Source organism: Perognathus longimembris, chromosome 24 (assembly GCF_023159225.1).
Source record: "Perognathus longimembris pacificus isolate PPM17 chromosome 24, ASM2315922v1, whole genome shotgun sequence".
Lineage (NCBI taxonomy): Eukaryota > Metazoa > Chordata > Mammalia > Rodentia > Heteromyidae > Perognathus > Perognathus longimembris.
In genome coordinates this window covers 3346622-3371618 of record NC_063184.1, presented here as the reverse complement: position 1 = coordinate 3371618, position 24997 = coordinate 3346622, and the positions used below count along the sequence as shown (strand labels likewise).

General features: G+C 41.8%; 1 protein-coding gene across 1 annotated transcript in view; it reads right to left on the bottom strand.

Annotated features, from left to right (window-relative positions):
- The window catches only part of Fat4 (FAT atypical cadherin 4), a 157196-nt gene that overhangs the window by 55079 nt on the left and 77120 nt on the right, over positions 1–24997 (bottom strand). The window contains exons 3-6 of the mRNA XM_048333368.1: positions 16827–17088; positions 15016–15366; positions 6207–7126; positions 5475–5649 (exon numbers count right to left, since the gene is read on the bottom strand). Of these exons, the coding sequence (XP_048189325.1) occupies positions 5475–5649; positions 6207–7126; positions 15016–15366; positions 16827–17088 (1708 nt within the window). The remainder of the gene's footprint in view (positions 1–5474; positions 5650–6206; positions 7127–15015; positions 15367–16826; positions 17089–24997) is intronic.

The following is a 24997-nucleotide window of genomic DNA, read 5'->3' as shown; positions in this document are numbered from 1 at the left end:
ACTAAACAAGTAAGCAAATAAACAAACAAACAAACAAATAAATAAATGTAAGTTTATCTGTTTGGGGGAGGGGAAGGGGAACCACAGAAATAGTGGGACACAGGGTGAACTAATTCAGCAGGGATACTCACTAGACACTGTGGAAAATGAACTTGGAGGGTGAGGGTTTCCAGAGGGAATAATTGGGAGAAAGGAAGGAAGAGATGACACTTCAAAAACAAATTACTCATAGTACCTTACCAATGTATCTGTAACTTCTGTGTACATTATTTTTACAATAAAAATAAATTTAAAATTAAAAAAGACATCCATACCACACATTGAGTTATAATTGTGACATAACTCAGCTCCCTGAAAGCGGAGTGGGATATTTACATAGCACAGGCTTTGCTGTCCCAGTCAGGGTGCAAGTTCAGCCTGTTAGAAGAGAAATCCACAATCCAGGGGCCAGTGGTACACACCTCTAATCCTGGCTACTCAGGAGGTTGAGATATGAAGATTCTGAAGTTTGAAGCCAGCCCAGAAAGGAAAGTCCATGAGACTCTTACCTCCAGTTAACCACTAAAAATACAGAAATGGGGCTGTGGCTTAAGGGGTAAAGTGATTTACTTGAGCAAAACAAGCTAAGGAATGGTGGATAGGCCCTAAAAATGAATAAAGAAAGGAGGGAAGGGAAAGGAAGAGAAGGGAAGGGTAGGGGAAGGGAAGGGGAAGGGAGAAAGGAAAAAGTAAAAAGTCTTGGATCAGAGTAGCTCTCCTAAATGCATATCTATCTGAACAGTTTATGGAAACCCCGTTTCCATCAGCAAATGTATAATAAGCAAATGTGTCATAGTAAGTAGATGTGAAGAATGATACACGTTCCACGTGAACCGGCTCCTGCTCATGGGTGCTGAGGCAGTGGAGGGGTATGCCAGAGACAAGAAAGTCCATGCATTTTTGTTTTCCTTTAGGATGTCTGGGTTTAAAGAAAGTTCAGATGGTCCAACTTTTCAAAAGCATACTGTTTCTGCTTAGGCAGACATTATCCTAATTTAAAAGGTGTACTGTACTCATAAATTGACATATTGAATGGAAACTCCTTTGTACAACTACATCAAGATAATACAAAATGAGAAAAAAAGAATAAAACAGCAAAGCACAGAATAGACACAAGGCCTGTGTAGGAATGTCTACTAGATAACAAAACTGACTGAGAGCTAGTACGTTCAGGCTGTCGTGAGAACGCGGCTCAAGCAGTAAGTTAAGCACTTGGAGCTGAACTAAAGCCATAAAATGCTTCAGTGGCTCCTCACATCAGATTGAAATTTATGACAACACTGAACTCTCAGAGGCCAGAAGGCTGCTTCTGATTTGCAAGAAGGGGTCAGTTTGAATGTCCACAACCAAAGTAGCAATTCTAGCTGTGATTCCAGCCATGAAGTAAAGGAGAAAAGATTTGCATGTTTCCTTTCCTAAATCTCTTCACTGAATTTGCAAGTGAGAAATATGTTGCAGTAAAATAAATACAGTTGTGATGCACCAGTAGCTCACACCTGTAATGCTAGCTACCCAGGAAGTTGAGATCTGAGGATCACAGCTCAAAGCCAGCTGTAGCAGAAGAGTTTGTAAAACTCTTTATCTCCAGTTAACCAGCAGAAAGTCAGAGCTGTGGCTCAAGTGGCAGAGTGCTTGCCTTGAGGGTAAAGGCTAAGGGTGGCAGCCCAGCCCTGAGTTCAAGCCTTAGTATCATCACTAAATATAAAATAGGCCTGGGAATATGGCCTAGTGGTAAAGTGCTAGCCTTGCATACATGATCCTTATCACCACATATATAGAAAAAGCCAGGAGTGGCACTGTGGCTCAAGAGGTAGAGTGCTAGCCTTGAGCGAAAAGAAGCCAGGGACAGTGCTCAGGCCCTGAGTTCAAGTCCCAGGATTGGCAAAAATAAATAAAGTAATAAAATAAAATGTAAAATAAAATAAAAAGTATAATAAAATTAAAATAAAATACGAAGTACAAAAGTAAAATATAATATAAAGTAAAATAAAAGTAAAATACAAAATGCAAAATTAAATATAAAATGCTAAATAAGATAAAAGGTGGCATTGGTGGATCACACCTTTAATCCCAGTTACTCAGGAAGCTGAGATCTGAGGACTGTGTTCAAAACCAGCCCAGACAGCAAAGTCCATGAGACGCTTATCTCCAATTAACTACTAAAACAGCAGAAATGGCGCTGTGGCTCAAAGTGGTGAAACACTAGCCTCAAGCACAAAAGCTCAGAGACAGCCCCCACAACCTGAGTCCAAGCCCCAGAACCAGCACAAATGACAAAATAAGTAAATAAATACATAAAAAGAAATATAAAATGCAAAATTATAATTAGTATAACAAGTTGATGAACCACAAATGATCATCATTTCTCATAATATCCAACTCAACAAACATCAACGAATACTTAAGGAGACTTTGTCACAGGTCCTCTCCTGGGTGTTTCTAGGAGCACAGTATTGAATGAGGCTGAGGAAGTCTGCATTTGACTGGAAGCCACAAGCTGAAGTGCATTCCCAGCCAGGTGGGCCTGTTGTCTGAGTTTTACATGGCCACAGCACACATTTCCAGAACAAATACATTAGTTCTATAGGCAACATACTATTTATACTGGCAACATGTAGCATAGGCAGAATATCCATCTTTTTCATTAAAGTTAACAAAATATCTTTAGCTGAGTTGTTAGTCTGTTTAGTCATTGAATCCTTTAGGGCAGAACATGAGCTTAAATGATTGCAGTCCACTCTGGTTTAGGCCGTGAATAATGGGACCTGCAGTCTCTCACACATGTGATAGGGTGAGTGTAGCTTATTTTCAGAAGCAGACAGAAGTGCTTACCGTTTCCAGATGTGCTAGAGTCTCCGCATGTCAGTAAATAAAAATATGATGAGAGTAGAATGCTAATGTTTCCTCCAAGGGAAAAATGCAAAAGATTTAGAGCTTTGCAGGAGGAAAATGCTACAGCTTCAATTCCGACCACATTGCCAGAGCTGGCCTATCTCGGAGCTGCCGATAAGGGTTATAAAAAAAAATAGAGCAAAAGAAAGGTGATTTATGAGAAAAGGAATGAAACTGTGGATGTTTTTCATAAGAATGCTTTGACATGTTCCTGGTCCTTCGAATACCATGGCTTTGAAAGAAACATGGCATCTGGGATCTAAAAGCTACCATATTTTTCTGCATTTTCTCATGTCATCTACCAATTTAACTGGAAAATCACAGCAATGCATATGGATGTTTCTAAGTTCAGTGTCAGGGACTTTATTCCTAAAAAATAGGATTGAATTGCTGAATCTCAACCTAGAGAGCTAATCAACTTCCCTTGCACAGTGTGGTTATTCTTGATGATAAACCTGTGCATAGGAATTAATTGAGTATAACAGTGAGTGTGTGCAGACGTCTCACACCGTGACAAGCGTCAGCCTCGTCCCCCTCATCGCTTCTCCTGGGGGAAGCACACGGGTTAAGTGGTTTCCAGGCTTGCCACCAGCACTTCCCACTGGTGCTCTTCAGACTGCAGCCCGCTTCCAGAGACTTTGGGGAAAGCTTTGTAAAGGTATGTGCTCTGGGCCACTCTGCTGTGGATTCTTTCATACCCAGGACCACCTAAACACTGCAACAGACATGCTGGCATTCCTGTGTGTCTCACCTCGCCTGCGCTACTGCAAGGCCCTGAATGGCACTTCCAAACCCTTCCGCAATCCCCAACTCTCCAGAGTCAAAACAGAGCAGGATCTGCACCCACTGAGTCTACAATTCTCACTGAGCGAGAGCCCAAGGCCTCCAGAACACACTCTGACTTGTACTTTTATCAAGAATCCTCTCTCCCTGTGTTCTTCCTGCTCATGCAGATGGTACTGTGGTGGGCGGCATTGGGGGACGTTTACACCACGTTGGTCCCCCAAACCCAGCAGTAGACACTTAGTAGTCTGCACACTTAGATCAATGCTTTCTTGAATCATCTTGTAAATCTTCCTCCTGACTCAGCCTAGCTCACCTCATCTATCAGAAGAAAGTGTCTAGCTAGGCACTGGTAGTGGAGCCTGTAATCCTAGCTACTCAGGAGGCTGAGATCTGAAGATGCCAGTTCAAAGTCAGCCCAGGAAGTAAAGTCCATGAGACTATTATCTCCAACTAACCAGCAAAAAAGCTGGAAGTGGAGGAGTGGCTAGATCACCAGACTTTTGTGTTCTTAATTCGATTTCTATTACCTTTAAATAGCTGTACAGAGGAGTTATCATCCAACAAATCAGGTTATGAATAAATACATATGGACCAATGTCAACCCTTTCATCATTTTCCTCAATCCTTCCAACCTAATGCTTCCCTTCAATTCTCTTAATTTTGTAGGGCATGCATTGAATATTTTGACTACAGTCTCTCTCCACCTCCAGTCTTGATTGGAAAAAGCTAAGCAAATGTGTGAGGTCCTGAATTCAAGCCCAAATACGGGGACAAAACAAAACTCAAAATCCCATGTAAATGTGAAAATGTCATAAACACACCTATTTGTACAATTAACATATTAATAAACATGTTTAAATTCAAAAAAGTCTTAATTACAAAGTAATTCAAATTGCATGTCAAAAAATTAAGAGAAAATCAGCTTCAAAATTTCAAGGGAAAAATGAGATTTTTAAAAATCACTCCCTGATACACACTTGTATGTAATATCTCTTTGCAAACACTGAAAACTGCCATTTCAGGCTCTTCATTTCCTAGGCCCATCGCACATTGCACAGCCAAGCCAGGGACAGGGCCCTTGAGGAGGCACTATGGGCTTCTGGCAGGGAGGCCCGTGCTTCGGAGCCTAGCGCACCCGTGACCTGTGTCCACAGCCTGTGTGTGCCACCTTGCAGCCTGTGCCTCGGCTGTGTCCTGACTCGAGCTCTAGGCACTCTGGTGAGGCACAGGGCCGGGCTTCCTTCTCTTTCACAGAGACAGTTTTGCTTGTGATGCATTCAAGCCCTAAGCACTTACACATCAACTTCACGAGACAATTTACATGCGACTAATTGTGGAGCTACATGCTGTAACTCACATACTGGGATCTACCATTTACTTTAGGCTTTTAGGAATACCCCACAATTCCCTCATTTAATAATATAAATATTGGCCTGGACCTGGTGGCTTATTCCCATAATCCCAGCTACCCAGGAGGATCCTGATTAGAAGCCAACTGGGACAGGGAAATTTGCAAGACAACTCCAACTGATCATCAAAAAGCTGAAAGTGGAGGTGTGGCTCAAGTGCTAGAATGTAACCTTGAGTCAAAAAACAAAACAAAAAACCCTCAAGGAAAGCATCTAAGCCCTGAGTTCAAGCCCCAGGACCTGCAGCAATAATACCAGCAGCAGCAGCAGTAGCCAGTAGCATGTTCGTTCACTAGCAAAGGAATCATTCAAGCCACCTGAGGAAGTTGTGATGCACTTGGCACTTACCCGAATCTGTCGCTGAAATCAACAAGACAAAGCGGTCCTTCTTCTCCCTGTCCAAACTCTGCGTGACTCTCAGCTCCCCGCTGGGTGACAGCGTGAAGGCCTGCTCTTCGTTCCCACCGAGCAGAGCATACGAGAGCTTGCCGTTGTCTCCCTGGTCGTGATCTGTCGCCACCACCTGTAAAACAGCACCACACGGCCAGTGGGTGGGAGCCAGCCTACCGTGAGGCTGTCCGCCGGAGCAAACGCAGCCCCCGGAAGGGGGTGAGGATGGAATGTCAACGCTATTTTCAAGATCCATTCAGGCACGAAATAAAAATGGCAAAAAAAAAAAAAAAAAGAAAAGAGAGAGAGAGAGAGGACGTGCCATGCACATGGATGTGCGCAAAAAACATTGCACGACACATGCACAATCTCCTGGAAGTTTCATGAAAAATACATTTTCATAGCCATTTCGAGGAGAGAGCTGCTCATAAAATGAGCATTTATGCACGCTACTCATGGCCTGACATCATTTTATGTAAATGGATGCAGACATCATCGCCACCGAGAAGCAAAAGTGTGCAGTGCGCGCGGGCGTACACGTGCACGGCCTGATTGCACACGAGGTAGCACAGCCGAGCTGCGAGGTTTCATCTATAAATAAAGAGAAAGGAGATCCGCAGGCTGTGGGCGTCGGGGGAGCCAGGGGAGCCGCCCGCCCCGCCCCACCCCCCGACGCCCTCCGCCCCTCACCTGCAGCACGGTGCTGGGCAGGGCCTCCAGGTTCTCGGGGACCCGGATGGAGTATGGGGAGAGCTCGAAGGCGGGGACGCAGTCGTTGACGTCCAGCAGGACCACACGGACGGCGGCGGTGGCCGAGCGCGGAGTGCTGCCGCGGTCGGCGGCCTGCACCGTGAGGAGGTAGGCGGCGGTGCGCTCGCGGTCCAGGGCCTTGGCCACGGCCAGGGAGCCGGTGACGGAGTCGATGCGGAACTCGTGCAGGGCGTCGCCGCCTGCCAGGCTGTAGCGCACCTGCCCGTTGGGGCCCTGGTCGGCGTCATCGGCGCGCAGGCGCGCGAGGTCCGTGCCGGGGGGCGTGGCCTCGCTCACCTCCAGCGCCAGCGCGGCGCGCGCGAACACTGGGCTGTTGTCGTTCACGTCCAGGACGGTCACGGCCACCTCGGCGCGCGCCGACCGCGGCGGCTGCCCCTTGTCGGTGGCCAGCACGGTGAGCGTGTGGCGCGCGGCCGCCTCGCGGTCCAGCTCGCCCGCCAGCCGCACGCGGCCGTCGATGGTGCCGATGCGGAAGCGGCCGGCGGGCGGCAGCAGCGAGTACTCGATGTAGCTGTTGGGCCCGCTGTCCGGGTCGACGGCGCGCGCCGTGAAGATCACCGTGTCGAGCGGGGTGTTCTCCGGCACGAAGGTGAGCCGCGGGGACAGGAACTCGGGCGGGTTGTCGTTCACGTCCAGCAGGATGATGGAGACCTGCGCGGCGCTGGTGAAGCGCGGGGCAGGCGGCGGCGGCTCGTCGTGCACCTGCACCACCAGGTTGTAGAAGGACTGGCTTTCGCGGTCCAGGGCCCGGCGCACCGTCAGCGCCCCGCCGCTGTCCACCGCGAACTGCCCCAGGCTGTCCCCCGACGCGATGCTGAATGCCAGCTGGGCGCGGGCACCTAGGGACGGGCGGGCCGAGGGGATCGCGTCAGACGGGCGGGCGGGGAGGGCGGGCAGCCCTGCGCGCCCCATCCCTGACTTCCCACCCCACCGACTCCCTGCGCTCCCGAGCCCCGACGGCTGGAGCCCAGGTGCGCGCCTCCCACCCCACCGACCCCAGAAGCCACGAGCGGATGGTAGCCGGAGGGGTAGAGCGCTGTCGGGCAGCAAACGTCAGGCACGGAGTCTAGACCCTGAATTCCAGCCCCTGGATCAGCACCAAAGAAAACAACAACAACAACAGCACAAGCACAGGCGCACTCCTGTTCCCTGGCCACTTTGGCGCTGGACGGACGTTCACAGTCCAGGCAGCCGCTGGTGGACACCTTGCTATTCACTGCTCCGTGGAAATGTCACAGTGCAGAAGGAAAGAGAAGATGAGGACTGCGGGAAGAGGCAGGGACCGTCTAGGATTATTTCCTTTTTCCAGTGGCTATCGCAGGTTCCCCAGGGTCTGCCACGAGCCCTGCCGCACTCTGCGTTAGGAGCCGCACATTGATAATGTCAGTGATTTATGGAGGCCGACACGCATCTTCAGAGGGGAATAATAAAACCTTCCGATGGGCCACATCACTCATGGGGCACTGAGTCGACTTTTACATTTCTTGTCAGAACCAATAAATACTTTTTAATTCCCATGAAGCATCTGGCCAAGTAATGGCCTTTGAGAAAAATAACCCTCTCAACTTTTATTACATATATACGAAGTTTTTTTTTAAGTCCTCCTTCAAAGAAACGGTAGTAGTAAAATTATACATGAAAGTTTCCAAATATAACTGTTTGTGCCATAATTGGGCTATAGTTAAGAAAAAGTATCTCTTATCCCATAAGAATCTATGACTTTCTAATTGGAAGAAACATTTAAATTCTCACTTTTAAGAATTGCAGAAATTCCTAGAGCAAAGCTTATGCAGAAAATGTCTCTGCCTGTGGTTTTAGTAAGCCATTGGATAGGAAGTTAGTAACAATAGGCAGAGAATAGTGTTTTAGTCATGATCCCGCAGTACTACTGGCTATTTTTATGTATTATTCTAACAATAATGTTTAACTGGTACTAGGGAATGCCCATGGAGTAACACAAATTCTCAGAAATAAACAGCTCCAATATTGCCGAAGTTAATTTCAGATAGTTCAGCTTCCAAATTTCCATCTTTGAGAAATGAACCTCATGCTTTACCAATGGTCTTCTAGACCAATCTCCCTCCATTGCTCAATTTCTCTCTCCTCTCTCTCCTTGCTCCTCTCTCTCCTCTTTCCCTTTTTCCTCTCAGTCTCTCCCAATTTCTTTCTTTTTCTCTTTCCTATCTTTTCTCTCCTCTCACTCTCTTCTTCCTTTCTCCTACCTCTCTTCTCTTATCCCCTTTTTTCTCTCTCTCAATCACTGTCTCAACTTCTCTCTCCTCTCTCCATCTCAACCTTTCTCTTTCTTCCCTCTTTCTCTGTCTCCTTTCTCCCTCCTCTTTCAGATTTTCCTCTCTTCTTTCTCTCCTCTTTTCCCTTTGGCACTGTCAATCTGTCTCTCAATTTCTCTCACCACTTTCTTTTTCTCTTTCCCATCTCTCCTCTCTTCCTTTTTCCTCTCTCCTCCTTTTCTTTCTGCTCTTCCTCCTCCTTTTCCTCCTTCTCCTCCTCCTCTTCCTCTTCCTCCTCCTCCATATTCCATGAATATGGGAGTTAACTTTAGTCCATTGATTCTCTCTCTTTATCCATTTCTTACCCCCTCCATTTCCCTCTTTCCATTTCTCTCCATTTCTCTTTTTATGTCTGTCTGTCTGTCTGTCTGTCTGTCTGTCTCTCTCTCTCTCTCTCCCTCCCTCCCTTCCTCCTTAGTATTCTATGAACACGGGAGCTATCACCTTTTCTAGGGTCTCATAAAAATGTTTTAATGTGTAGGTTGTGTGTTCATTAATTTTCCTTTAAAAAAATGAAGCCACATTACTCTTTTCCTGTAATATCACGGTCTTTACTTAGTGTTCTTTGTCTGTAGGATATGGAGGAAAAATATTTAGAAGATAACTTTAAAGCACTGGTTAATTGATAAAGATTTCTTGAGTAAGCACTGGTTATGTAGATCTTTGGAAAGTTAGTTATTCCACTCAGTATGAGTTATGACTTTTAATACTTACAATGTCTTTTAGACTATTGCCATGTTAACAAAACATTAGAATCAGGAAAAAAAAGTCATGGGTAAATAATATTGATGGAGGACACAGGTCAACCTAGCAGCAGGAGAAAAATTTTAAGACCCAATAAAACAAGATCAACAACCAGCTTCATTCCTTGTCGTAAATCCCACAGGTTTGAGAAATCATGTTTCATATACATTGATATAGAAAGAATATCCAATCTGATTCTGTGTTTGTGGATATATGTGGGAAGATTATAGAATCTAGTTACTTTCAATGACTTTGCAAAGACATTGTCAAAGAAAGCCCAGCAAGAGAGCCGTTGCTCTCGCAACCCAAACTCATTTTGAATACTATTAGAAAAGTTATTTTAAAATACCTGAATAAATAACACCAAGGAGAGAAGATTTTAAAAACTTAGTTCTCTGAAAATATGACTGTTTTGTATCTAAGAACCAAAGAAGTTAGATATACTCATGACATTTTTCACGGTTATAAAGGTCTACACAAATCAATGGCAATCTGAATCATTAAACCAAAGGTCTGAATATCCTGAGCCTACAGGGCTGTGGCTTCCTTAAGTCAACAGCTACACTGCAGCAAGCAAAGAATATGATACCAAGATTTTATAGCCTAATCGTAAATGGCACAGCAATCCCTTCTAAAAGAGGGAAATGGGTGGTGGGACCCATTGGTAAAGGAAGTAATAAATACACAACTTCTACTTGAATTATGAAAATGAAACTGATTATAAATTTAATTTAAATCTATTAGAAAAAAGGCCTTAATAATAAACCAAAGATAACAATTAGCATTGAAAAACAAACATAAATAGCACAATATTTTGCACAGAATCCTGCACCATGAAGAAACAGTTCTTCCATTAGGAAATGAGATTTAGAAATTACAGACCAAGGAAACCCATGGAAACTCACTAGGTTTATTTTATTTTAAAGAAAGGGGCATTGTATACTTGGCAAGTCAAATAGGGAACATTGGCAATGTGTTCCTCATAAAAAAAGTCCATAGATAAATTAAAATTCAAAATTCTACCTTAACATTTGTATTCTATGAAGAAAATAAAGCCTCATCTTCTTATTTCAGCCTTGACTTTTGCATTGAAGATTTGAATCATGAAACAATAAGTGCATTCGTTTTTAACTTTTAGATTTGACCCCAAAATGTTGAAACTTGGATGCACTGGGCTTTTATGGCCCATCAGATCTTTAAACTGAAAAGAGACTGCATTTCAAACCATTTGTGTTCAATTTTCTGAAAATCATTTATGTCCCTGACTTCTCTTGGCAGTTTTATCACTTTGTGTGTGTGTGTGTGTGCATGTGTGTCTTTGTATCTGTGTGTCTTTGTGTGTCTCTGTGCCTGTGTGTTGCCGTGCATGTACATGTACACATGTAGACATTTATATTTGAGTAAGAGTTCAGATCCAAGGATAATAATACATTAAACCTATAAACAGTAAACATCACTGGATTACACCTGTAATCCTAACTACTGAGGAGGCTGAAATCTAAGGTTAGAAGACAGTCTAAGTAGGAAAGTCCTCACTCTTATCCTGTTTACCAAAAATAACACTAATAATAATGATGATGATGATGAAAAGTAAAGGGAAAAAGAAGTGGAAGTGTGATTCATGTGGCAGCACATCAGACTTGAAAAGAAAAAGCTAAGCACAACTAATTCTGAGTTCAAGCCCTAGTGCCAGAATAAGCTAACAAGAAATAAAATAAATAAATACATTAACAGATAAATAGATGAATAAAATGACATATGTAAATAAATACCTAAGCATGTAGATGATAAATTGCATTTAAGAACTATGGATACAGAGCTTTATATTATGAAGTGTACATGTATTCACAACTACAAATACTGCCTTAATATATAGGTAAGAACTGGCACGAGTCCACAGCACTAGTTGTGACAAAGCAGCTCCTGCAGGGCCACTGGAACCCTAGAATATGAATCCTCAACCTGCTCTAAGCATGCAGGATACAATTATTCGGCCATATTAGCATCATTATTATTACCATTAGCAGTCTTAAGATAATATCAACCCTGGAAATTTCCATGATTTTCCAATTTCTTGATATTTTCCCCAGTGCACTTTTTAACTACACACAGTGAAGCTTTGTGATCCAGATACAAATTATCTATTTATGAAACTCATAAAGGATTTGCCTAAGGCTTATGAAATGGTGCTATAATGGTAAACACTAAACTCTTAATCTATCTACAGAAAGAATCTATTTAATATGTTAGATTTTTTTAAATACTGAATTATTTACTTAGGAGATCAGTATACCCCCTCATTATGAACCCCTGAATCAGTGATTAGGATTAATTTATTGATATTTAAATGTCTAATGTTTGTGAGATAAGTAGAGTATCATTGAGTGTCACCGTGCTGGTAATTTTACAAACAAGGTTCTTCTTATCATTATCCTTGAAGTTCAAAAAAAGTAAGAACTGTGTCCTACATTTTAGGTCAAGGTACAGGAAATTACACTGATAAAAGCATTCAAAATGAAAACAATGGGTAAATGTGGCTCAAAACATTTATGCAACACAATGAAAGGGGAAAATCCATTTTTAAAATGTTTTGGAGTTAGCCGTTAATATATACTTGTAGTTATATGTGCGTGGAATACTCCAGAAGATTCTTGACCAAGTTTCTTATCTCCTCACTCTTCTCAGTTGCCCTGCATTTTAAGTTATGAGAATAAATGGAATATATCTGAAAATAGAGACAATGCTTTGAAACATTAGAATCTCTGGCTAGAATGGAAAATTCTTGCCAGAGAACTATACACATATATAGTGTTGTCTATATTCATGGTGAAGGAATAGGGAAGATAAATAAAGGTTATGATAACAGGGAGACATAATCCAAACTAAACATCAGCATCTACTGAGCATGGACATCTAATTGGAGCCAGCCTATACATTATAGAAATACCATTGTTGGGCTGGGGATATGGCCTAGTGGCAAGAGAGCTTGCCTCGTATACATGAGGCCCTGGGTTCGATTCCCCAGCACCACATATACAGAAAATGGCCAGAAGTGGCGCTGTGGCTCAAGTGGCAGAGTGCTAGCCTTGAGCAAAAGGAAGCCAGGGACAGTGCTCAGGCTCTGAGTCCAAGGCCCAGGACTGGCCAAAAAAAAAAAAAAAAAAAAAATACCATTGTCCTGTGTGTGTGTGTGTGTGTGTGTGTGTGTGTGTGTGTGTGTGTGTTAGTCCTAAGGCTTGAACTCAAGGCCTAGATCTGCGCCTGAGAATTGTTTGCCCAAGGCCAGCACTCTACCACTTGACCCACAGCTCTGCTCCATTTTTTGCGGTTAATTGAACTCTGGTTCAATTTGCAGTTGAATTGACTTTCACAGACTTTCCTGCTCAGACTGGCCTTGAATCTAGCCTCCTGAGTAGCTAGGATTACAGGTATAACCCACTGGTACCCAGCCATACTTATTACATTTTTACTACCAAGGATTTATAATCATCATAATGTTAGAGCTACATCTGTTTCATATATATTTCAGGTGCCTGGTTCTACCTATGTTTAGATAAATGGAGTAGATTTCAAATGTACTCAATGAATTCTAAAGATAGCATCCCGATTCTGTTTATTAAAATATACATCAACTACGTCTTTTACCTCAACGTGTTTCTAAGTGGTATGTCTATGCCCCCCAAAGGACAACTAAGCATAGGGAAGAATGAACATTGAGGTTGATTATGGAAATCATCTGTATCAGCAGGAACCAGCAAAGTCTAAGGCTATGGCCGGCGTGTCTGGCTCAGGGTGCAGCGGCTCAGGCTAGAGATGGATTTCTCCTCCAATGTCCTGTGCTCTGTTTTTGTTTTTCCTTTATTGTCAAAGTGAATTACAGAGGGGTTACAGTTTCATATGTAAGGCAGTGAGTACATTTTTTGTTCAGCTTGTTACCTCCTCCCTCATTTTCCCCCACCTTCTCCCTGCCCTTTTCCCTCTCCCCCCATGAGTTGTTCAGTTGGTTTACACCAAATAGTTTTGTAGGTATTGCTTTTGGAATGGTTTGTCTTTTTATCCTTTGTCTCTCAATTTTGGTATTCCCTTTCTATTCCCTAGTTCTAATACACGTATATGTAGTATCCAGGGTACTAAGATGAGATACAGTGATAGCAGGGGTAAAACCACAGGAAGGGAATATGAGAGAGAAAAAAATGTACTACGTGAAGTGAGCCAGACCCAAAGAAACATGGCCTCTATGGTTTCCCTCATAGGGAATAATTAGTACATGTTTAGGCTAGTCCTTTTATTTTTCTCTGTGTTCTGTTTTATGGACTGTGAGAATAACTATCTTGACCAAATGAGAAGGAAAACAAGATATGCTAACTAACTTTCTGAATAATTCAGGAACACACTGATAATCTATGCAGTATTGGCATCAATAATGCTATATTATCATATACCTGCATTTATAAGATAGGTCATAGAAGAAAGAATAAGGGATAAAGCATTAAAAAATCTAAGCATCCCAAGTGCTCTGACAGTAAGTACAATTGAAATGGGTTTAAGAGTACATTCTTTGATTTTATCCAAGAATCTCAACTCAATTATAAAGCATAAGTTAAAGAGATCAGAAGCTTCTCTTCTAGCTAAAGTATCACTATAATTTAGGGCTGGGGGTTTCACTCTAGTGGTAGAGCACTTACCTAGCAAGTTTAAGGCTCTGGGTTCAATCCCAGTACTCAAAACAAACACCATATACATGTGCTCTACTATTTGAGCTGCACCCCCAGCCCGTGGTTTCCTTTTGCTTCCTAGTTTTATTGTCTTCCAGTTTAAGTAATATATGCAAGCATAAATAATTTTTATTTACTTATCTGAAATCTACTAAAAATTATTTTATGACTTCTACATTGCTAACTTGCAATATTGCCATTGATCCAATGTGAAAACAAAATATAACATTCACAAAATGATAACATGGTTGCTGCGTAACATTATTAAAAATATTTACATTGTTTAGATTTTAAAATTCTTTATAGTTAAATTATAGTCCCACTTCTTCCCATTGTGTGTGTGTGTATGTGTTCCTATAGAATACATATTTAGGGCAAATTAACATATAGATAAATATATAAATACGTAAATATAACATGAACCTACAGACACTGGTGGCTCACATGTATAATTCTAGCTATTTGGGAGGGTGAGATGTGAGGATCATGGTTCAAAGCCAGCTTAGACAAATCCATCAAACTCCTATCCCCAAAAGCTTGAAGTGAAGATATGGTTCAAGTATAACACCAGCTTTGAACAGAAAAGCTAACCAAGACCAGGAAGCCCCAAGTTCAAGCCTCAATCTCAGGACCAAAAAGTAAATATATAATCAATAATAAATTATTATTAATTAAGTATTATGGTTATATTATTGCACAATATAACATTGTATATAATAATTATTAAGATGTTTTCTATAGAATAATAAAATATATTATATAACTCTATTACATTATATATAATATATTTTATTATATGCACTTATATTGCATATATAATACATGTATGCATATATTACATATATTACAGCATACTATATATTATACATACATATGTATAGATTCAATATATGTATGTATGCACAGGCATATACATGTATGTGCATCTAAGAACAGTGCTTTAATGACATTTTAAGCTACACTTAGTAAACCACATACCGTCATCTGCATCAGTAACGTTAAACACCAGCACAGTGGAGCCCACAGGTAGATTCTCCATCACGGAGGTGCTGTAAGAACTCTGGCTGAACACGGGTGGATTATCATTGACATCCAGTATGTTGAAATAAACTCTGACAGTAGTGAATTGTCCCCCGCCATCTTCTGCACGAACACTGAGGATATAATACTGCTGTGTTTCATAATCTAACACTCGGGTCAGATTAAAGACTCCAGTAACCGGGTTCAGAAAAAATATGCCATCTTCATCATCTTCATCCACAGTGTATGTAATTTCTCCATTCACACCAGAGTCATCATCGGTAGCTAAAATAGCTGCTACCAAGGAACCTGTTAAGAAGAATTAAATGAACAGAGCCAGGAAAACTGAGAAATAACGAATGGAATATTTAGAGTTTTCAGCAGCGCAAACCTCCGCCCCATGGTCCACGCCAGCCTTCCCACGCCAGGCCAGGTGCCCAGTGGCCTGGGCTTTCTGCTAAATGTCTTTGGGAAGGAATCGTACTTCTGTTTTCCATTGGGCACTGCCAAATTTTTCAAAATCTTTTAACGATCATTAAGTAGTTGCACAAAGGGGCTTCAATTCAACATGTCAGTTTTTGAGCACAATGCATCTTAATCGATGTCACCCCTTCTATCTCCTCCCTGATCTCTCCCTGCCCTGCCCCTTCCCTCAAGTCACCTGGTTCCATGTTCACATCTGTACACTGAACACTGTGACTACATTCGCCCCCCCTGCCTCTCTACACTGACACTACCAAGTTATAAATTTAAAAATAAATTCACTGTCTGCTTATGGAAGCTGTAAGAAACTGTAAATACTCTGAGTAGAGTACACCATGTTTTCTCTGGTTGTTGTTATAATTCAGATAGGAAGTCAACAAGAAGGGCATCTCTCAAAGGAGGACGTGCGCAGAGTCCTCTGTGTGCTCAGTAGCTTTGTCAAATGGAATGTCAAAAACCAATCCCAAAGGTAACTCAGAATAACATTTCAAAATTCAGATAAGATTTTCTACTCCATTGTTATGGCAACAAGACACACACACACACACACACACACACACACATACACACACACACACACACACCCCACTGGAAATAAGGGTATGGAGTTCTTAGACTGTACAACACAATATGTTGCAAGTTAGAGTCCAAGAACATTTATTGACTACTTGTTTATCTCAAGCCCCAGGAAAGCAAGCTAAAGAAATGCTTCTCTAAACACTACGGGGATTATTGATTCCATTCAACAGTGCAAGCACGTAAAGCCATGAGAAGTGAATTCATTTGCCCTGGACCACCTAGCTGGAGTTGATTCCTGGTAATTCAGAAATGAATTTCCATATAATTTGCTATTTCTATACATAGAAACACAATCACTTCAGTTTTAAGAAAGTTAATTAAGGGTATCAAGAATGGTTACTCTGAGCACCAACAACTCTTATTTCAAATATTTCTAGGGACAGAAATATCTGTAATTAGTAATCAGATAAACAGTTAACCTCATTTGCTCTCAAACACAACCCTCCCGGAACCTAGCAATTTGCTCAGGAATTTCATCCAAGATGTTAATTAAGAGATTCAAAAATTCAACACATATATAGTATATATAGTATTATAGACATATATGTTATAAGTTATGTATAGTAACTAACATATATATATATAATATTACATATATCTCTAATAACTGGTAGAATGTAGTAAAGCCAGTTACTGGTCAGTAAGCCCTCTGATGGTAGGCAGAGGCGTTTGTTAGCAAGCAGGCTGAAGGCAGGCAGGTCTCCTACCCGGACTGGTGTCTTCAGGGATGTCGAATGAATACACGGGCCGGGAGAAGCGGGGTGCGTGGTCGTTCACATCGCTGACAGTGATGTTGATCCTCATGTCGGAGGACTGCAGCCCATCATCGGCGCGGACCAGCAGCGAGTACTTGGAGCGGCGCTCCCGGTCCAGCCTCCTGGTGGCTACCAGCTCTCCAGACTCAGGGTCGAGGCGGAAGCTATCATCAGCCCCACTAATGATGGCATAAGTGACCACAGCATTGGCTCCCTGGGGGCAAGAATGCAAACAAACAGGCCTCTGAGCCCAGGGAAGACGGACAGCAGAACCAGGCCACTGAGCCCAGGGAAGACGGACAGCAGAACCAGGCCTCTGAGCCCAGGGAAGATAGACAGCAGAACCAGGCCTCTGAGCCCGGGGATGATGGATAGCAGAACCATTGCTTCTCCCATTTCCTCCCACCATATATTTGACAAAAGTGAGGTTGGGGCTTTCATTTCATGGGATAGTATCAGATTTCGAAAAGAAAACCTCAAGAAGGTGCAAGACTGTCCACTGAACATTTATAAAACACGGATGAAAGAAATTCCAGAAGATCCAAAGAAATGATAATGTTGATTAAAGGTGTACCCAAGGGGACCTATAGATTTATTGAAATCCTTATCAAAATCCTAGTGTGTGTGTGTGTGTGTGTGTGTGTGTGTGGTACTTGGACTTGAACTCCGGGCCTCGAGCCCTCACTTAGCCGAAACTAATGCTCTACCCCTTGGACCACATTTCAACTCCTAGCTTTTTGCTGGGTAATGGGAGATGAGTCTCACAGCTATGTCTGCCTGGGTTGTCTTCAAGCTATAATTCTCAGAGTAACTTCAGTTATATAGGTGTAAATAACTGGCACTTGGCTCCAAAGGTATTTTTACAGTGATAGGGATTTTTAATTCATAAGGGAAAAGACCTCCAAGTATATGAAACAATGTTCAGAAAGAAAAAAATGCAAGTATTTTAAAATCAGTTATTGATTTCAAAACAGACACAAAACTACAGTAATGAAAATAGTATAATACCAGCATCGAGTTGGATAGTTCCACCAACTGAATTAACTAGAAAGCCCAGAAATAAATTCTTGCCTAAAAGTCAACTGACCTCTGACAAGGGTACAAAGAATGTACAGTGGCTGGGAAATAGTCTTTTCAAAAAGAGGGTTGGTTTAAATGTATATAAATATAAAAACGTTGACACACAAATCAATTCCAAATGGCTTGAACTCTTCAACATAAGACTGAAACTCTACACCGCATCAGGGAAGGGAGTAGAGGCCTCCTCTCCCACTCAAAGGAACTTGGCAGTGCTTTCGTGGCTCTGACCAGCGCAGGCAACCAAAACAAAGGAGACAAGTGAGATTGTCAAGATACAAAGTTTCTACAATGTAAGGAGGAAAGAAAATTAAAAGGTAAATCATGGAATAGGGTAAAGTATGTCCAAAAATGACATATCTGATAAAAGGTTCATTTCCAAACCATATCAGCAAGAAAACAAACTGACAATCTAATTACAGAGTGAAGTGTTTTCTCAGATAGACATTTCTCCAAACTGAAAAGGCCAACAGGAGTTGGGTGCTTGTGGGTGACACCTGTAATCCTAGCCACTTAGGAGGCTGAGATCTGAGAAATGAGGTTCAAGGCTACTCCAGGAGGAAAAGACTGCGAGACTCTTATCTACAAGTTACCAGCAAAAATCTGGAAGTAGAAGTGTAGCTCACGTGGTAGAGTTCCAGCCTTGAGTGAAAAAGGCAAGTGAAAGCAGGAGGCCCTGAGTTCGAGCCCCATAACCAGCATGTGCGTGTGCACATGCATACACACACACACACACACACACACACACACACAGTTTTCTCTGGGTAAGCAGAGGCAAGGCAGGGCCATGAGCACTCACACCTCCGATAGATCCTTTTACAAATGAGGCACGAGTTAATTACACACAAGCATGCTCCAAGCACACACCTGCCAAAGTCATCTTGTGTCCACAGGAAAAGGAAATTCACCTGCTAGACAAATGTCCAGGCTTCATGGGTAGGGAAGGAGCTGGCTGAGAGGGAGGCCATGCTGAGCTGTTTCGTTTAGGGAGTCTAATGAGATGAGGCAAAGAGCTGGGGTTTTGTAGAAAAGACTTTCTGTTCACCGTGAACTATGAACAATGAGTCCAGTATGGGAGGGGCTTTGTTTTCTCACTGTGGGGGGCTTCACAGTGGAGAGTTTTAATCCATGACAAGAAATGCAAGCTAAACTGGTAAATTCTGGAAACATTCTGCAAAATCTCAATGTAACCCAAATGGCTTGGAAGCTTTTAAGACCCTTGTTATTATTGACTTCAGGAGCTAGAGGAGAGAAACCATGAGTAGAACTTGCATCCGAGAGAAATTGGGGCTCTGTAATCCCAAAATTGGTGGAAGCAGAAGATTATCAGCCCCTATTCTGTGTGACGAAAGCAGAGGTAAGTAACTTCTTCTGTCTTCCCAGGTCCTTGAGATATAAGCCCCCAAACTACAAGCTACAAGGTGGAAAGGTTTCAGTGGAAGGAGAAAGGTCACAGAACATTCATTATGAGTTTCCCCGAGTGCTAGAGTGCTATGCCTGCCGGATTACATCACTCCAAGGGGATTAATGAGGTCAACCTTCCAGGTGCACAGTGAGCTAAATATCATTACCATGCTGTCTTGATGGTAAGTGACTTGGACAAAGGGAGCAGATCCTGGTTCTGTCCCTTTGGAATTCAGAATATGAATCTGTGTAAAACAGCAGGAGTCAGAGGACAAATTGGTAACATGTAATTAGATACAGAAATAACTATAATAATCATTTGTTCAGATTTTCATACATATTCTTGAACAATCAAGTATGATGGGAAAAAGTGAAAGAAAAGGAAGAAATCCACTTAGGTTTGGTATTTGGAGAAGATACTTATTGAGGACCACAGTAGGATGTGCTTGGATACAAAGGAAATTACAAAGTAAAATTTTATTTATGGCCTGTTCTGAGACTGAAGGTCAATGCCAAAGAAATGACTGTCGGAATTTCAGATGTGGGAAGTTCACTTGGAAAAATTATCTGAAGGTCAACTTTTGAAGGTGTCCGTGCCATTCACAAGTTATTGAAAATATAAATATTTAAATAAATAAATAAGATAAGAAATGTCTTGAACATGAGGACTAATATTGATACTTAAAGAATGGGAGAAGCCAAAACAGAGACAGATGCAGGAAGGGTGACCAAGGAAATAGCCCCCCAAAAAAGGTACCAGAAGGCTTGGAGTGACCTTAGCTTCAGCAATGATGAAGAAATTATGGAGAAATAGAATTATAAAACCGTGTGGATTTAGTCATGAAGAATAGTACCTTCACTGTGTTTTGGAATGTTAAAGATCTCTCTCTCTCTCTCTCATTCTCTCTGCGTCTCTTTCTGTGTCTCTGTGTGTGTGTGTGTTTCTCTCTGTCTGTCTATCTCTCTCTGATCTCTGTCTCTCTTTCTCTCTTTCTGCTGGTATTGGAGCTTGAACTCAGAGAATTGCAATCTCATTTGACTTTGTCTGCTGGGGCCCTACCAATTGAGCCACACCCCCACTTCTAGTTTTTGCTAGTGAAATGGACACAAGAATCTCACAGACTTTTCTGCCTAGTCTGGCTTTTAACCATGATCCTCAGATCTCAGCCTCCTGAGTATCTACGATTACAGGCACTCATCAATATACCACTTTCTTGTTGAAATTGTAAAACAACTAAATGTAGGCATCGTGTATGTAAATTATGACTAAAATAGTGTATTAAACATTCAAAATTGTGTTGATTGAAATATAATCCTGTGTGCCTTGTTTTTAGGGTAGACTATTACATTATTACTTGTGTGGCTTTTGGATAAATGTTCCACCAATTTTCCCTGATTAAAAACAAATAGGATTGTAGTTAAGACTTAGTTAATATGTGTGTATACATATATGTATGTATACACACATATACACACATACACACACATATATATAGAATAACCTTTGAGATAGAGTGTAGAGTTATGCTATGTTTTTTCTATTATTCATAAAAGAGAAACATTTGACAATCAAGACACCTAGCAAATGAGAATAAGGGCTGCCTTGAATCCCTAGAAACATACGGGTTTTGGTGGCCAGTTGTAAGAGACCCTCAAAAGCTGCTTTTCACTGAGAAGTTCTGACTCTGGGGATCAGGATAATGTCTAAGAACCCTGGGATGCACCATGCTATGCCGTGTGCATGGCCCTGAGCCCTCTCTCAGCACTCATTTGTGATCACCTCGGAGGCCAAGAAGGTTGGAACTGATCGCTGATAGATCACATTTTGTTGTGGGGGATTTAATCTCTAAGGAGTCCCCACCTGATAGATCACCTACTGGGAAATAATAGTTTATTTACTCTTGACTGTAAACACTCCTGCGGAATTCGCCACACAAGGGCTGTGCTGCCATCCAGCCAGGCCTGCCTGCTGGGGGGTGGGGGGGACCCTTTTGCCTGCTCACATGGCTCACTCCCTGCCCTGCCTGGTTACATGGACCGCTCCTTAATTTACCTGATATGGCCCAGGAGGCCCGAACGTGCTGTCTGCCCATGGCTGCCAGGTGGTAATTCCTGCCCTTCCCGAGGCCTCCTGACCCGCCTGTGGGGCTGTGGGCAGGCCTGGTGGGCCAGGGCCTGGACTGGGGCTACACACTCCAGTCCCACCTTACTTGTAACTAAGTGCTTGATCTTGACATTGAGTTCCACGTAATTTTGGAGCTTTTGACTTGAGAAATTGCCTTTTGATCAAACTGTATTTTATCTAAGCCACATTTTTATATTCTCCATGACTAGCTTAGAGAAGTTTATTAAAGCCCTCAGAGTAATAAATCTCAAGGTCTATTTATGCTGGATGACCGCATCTACACTTCCGGAGCTTTCCCACCACCTATCGCTTGCACTTTTGTTTCTCTTATGTTCAAGGACAAGAGGGAATGATTTCTAATAGTCTAAGGTAAAAATATTCCTTCTTCCAAATTTATAAGGAGTGACATTTGCAGTCTTTTTATTCTGCTTTCTCAAAGCCAATTTTTAAATTTAATAAAGTGAAAGCCTCCCAACTATTTTAATTTAATCACAAAATAGCTAACTTTCACACATTTATCTTGTATATTCAGGTGTACATGACTATCTAACATTTTTGTTGTAATTTTATGGCTTAAAAAAACATCCAACACCTACTTGAGACTGCTAATATCTACTAGTTTAATCTGTTAGGAATATTATTATTATTAGAAAATTCTAGCAAAGTTCAGGTATAACAGATGCTATGTTCAATTCTGATCTGTTCACATGATACAGTCTTGGAAACTGGGTGAAAGCAAAGAAACAAAAACAACTTTAAAGCTATTACAGAACTTCTTTGATTTTTCAAAGGTTCCATTTTAAAGTTATGACAATTCTGCAAAGAAGGAAAAACATACGACTGGATTGATTTTTTAAAAAGCTATGAGGTGGTGAATTAATACCATGGGTGAATGTAAAAATGTCTTGCCAAGAGTAACGATTTCATTAGGACTATTGAAAAGTCTATTTATTAAATACCCTAAGCTTGCTACATCAGCAGCACAAGAAATAAATATGATGTGTCAGCTGCAGTGAAAATAATACTGGAGAGAAACATTTTACTCTCCAGAGGAGACACAAAGAAGGAGTTCTCAAAAGCAAATAGCTAAGAATTACTTGATTCAACATAGTTCAAATGCTCTTTTGTGTGTGTGTGTGTGTGCGTGTGTGTGGTATGTATGTATGTGTGTGGTTTGTGGTGTGTGCATGATGTATGTGTGTGCAATACGTGTGTTGTGTGTGTATGTCTGTGTGTCAGTACTGGGACTTGAATTCAGGGGACTGAAGCTCTCATGTGCTTTTATCCTCAAGTCTGGTGCTTTGCCACTTGAGCCAGACCTCCAGTCCAGCTAGTGCTAGGTTTGTTTGCCCCCAAGGTCTTAATACCTTGACCTGAACATCTCTGCCTCCTGGATAGCTGGCCTCTGGCCTCCATGCTGCTTACGTTCAACACATATATGTGGCTTTTTGAAACGGATTTATTCTTAACCCAGACTTTATTCTCTTAACACTCCGTAACAGTCAAGTTACGTCATTCAGGAAAAGCATACAAATAATAAAAGAGGCATCAACAGTTAATTGGCTGATGATTTAAATAACTTTTGTATTTTAAATAATTCCATTACCAGGATACAAGTGGCTCACATCTGTAATCCTAGCTACTCAGGAGACTAAGACCCAAAGATCAAGGTTCAAAATCAGCCCAGGCAAATAAAACATGGGACTGTTATCTCCAATTAACCATCAAAGCCAGAAGTGGAGTTGTGGCTCAAGTGGTAGAGCATCAGCTATGAGGGAAAAACACAAGGAAGGGTACAAGGAATTCAAGCCCCAGTACCTGGAGACAGAGAGAGACACACAGAGAGAGAGAGAGAGAGAGAGAGAGAGAGAGAGAGAGAGAGAGAGAGAGAGAGACAGAGACAGAGACAGAGACAGAGACAGAGACAGAGACAGAGACAGACAGAGAGACAGAGAGACAGACAGAGACAGACAGAGACAGAGACAGAGAGACAGAGAGAGAGAGAGACAGAGTATAGTATGATAATTACAACTAAATTTAAATCTTCAAGTACAGTTTTATAGTTACATATTGAATACTGTTAGTTATATTGAGTAATCCCACTCTAACATTCCATGGAGTAAAGAGAAGTTTCTGCTTCCTTCCTACAGAGGTTAGAATAACTATTTCAATTATAATTATCTTAGGTGCATTGTTTCATATCCATCACATGAGATGTTTATTGTTACATGCAAATAACCATTTGAGACATTTTATAAATTGATATAAACAAATGTATTTTAACAATGGTGGGCTTTGAGAAACATTTACTAATTGTTATTTCCTAATTTATATTTATAAATATTTACTAATTTATTGTTGATAGAGATCACATATCTATCAATAATGCAAATGTTTAGTCATATAGCTGTCATTAATAGCCACATTGGGATAAATATAAATTTTTCTCTACATAAAATTGCACAGAATTTACTAAAGCTAAAACATCAAATCAAAAATTTATTTCAATTTATTTAAATATCTACACTGTGTTCCCTTTCACTAGGTAGGTTTTTCAAAATTTGTAATGTCTAAGTCATTAGGGTTTTGAATTGGCAGTTAATAGCCTGCTATTTATTTGATCACCTTTATAAAGTTAAAGAAAGAAACCCATGAAGAGTTTGCTCAGAGGGCAAACATGGGATTTTTCGGTAATGTTGAGGTTGTGATCAAGGTGAGGAAAGGCAATTTTTTGTTCTGCGTCAGGCTTGTGTTACAGAGGGTCATGTACAGCTCCTAGTGGTATCTGAGAAGGTGTTTTCTTCCTTCTCAACGTCACAACGTGGATTTACCCCCGAAAAGAACTTGAAGCAGCCCGAGGCAGGCGGCTCACAGGGGTAATTGCAGTTACCCAGGAGGCTGGGATCTAAGGATGGTAATTATAAACCAGCCCAGGTGGGAAGACCCAGGAGATGCCCATCTCCATCAAAAAAGCCGGGGGTGGTGCAGCACCAGCCTTGGGTGAAAGGGGCAAGAGACAGAGCTCAGGCTCTGAGTTCAAATCCCAGTACTAGCACAAAAAGTAACCTCTTAAAGAATTACGACTTACTTGTAATAAAAAAAAATTATAAACTGTGCACATTCACGTGCCACTAAAACACCGTTTTAGGAGATGACTTAAATTTTGTGCTCAACTTCACCATTAATCATAACATTTCTGTTAGGAAGGAACTGGAAAATTATGGGTTTGGCTGGACGGTATTCTTACGTGCACACGTATTTTACATGCACATGTGTTGCATACACACATGACAACTGAATAACGTAGGCTGAGTGGGGCTCACACACACGCAGTGCGTGCGTTCCGTGACGCTCACATACGCAGTGTGCTCTGCGCGCCTGGCTGAGCGTGGCTCGCACATGCGCAGTGAACTCCATGCGAGCTGAGCATGGCCCGCATGTGCGTCGTGCGCTCCATGCGCCGAGCTGAACGTGGCTAGCACATGGGCGGTGCGCTCTGGGCGCCGGGTTGAGAGTG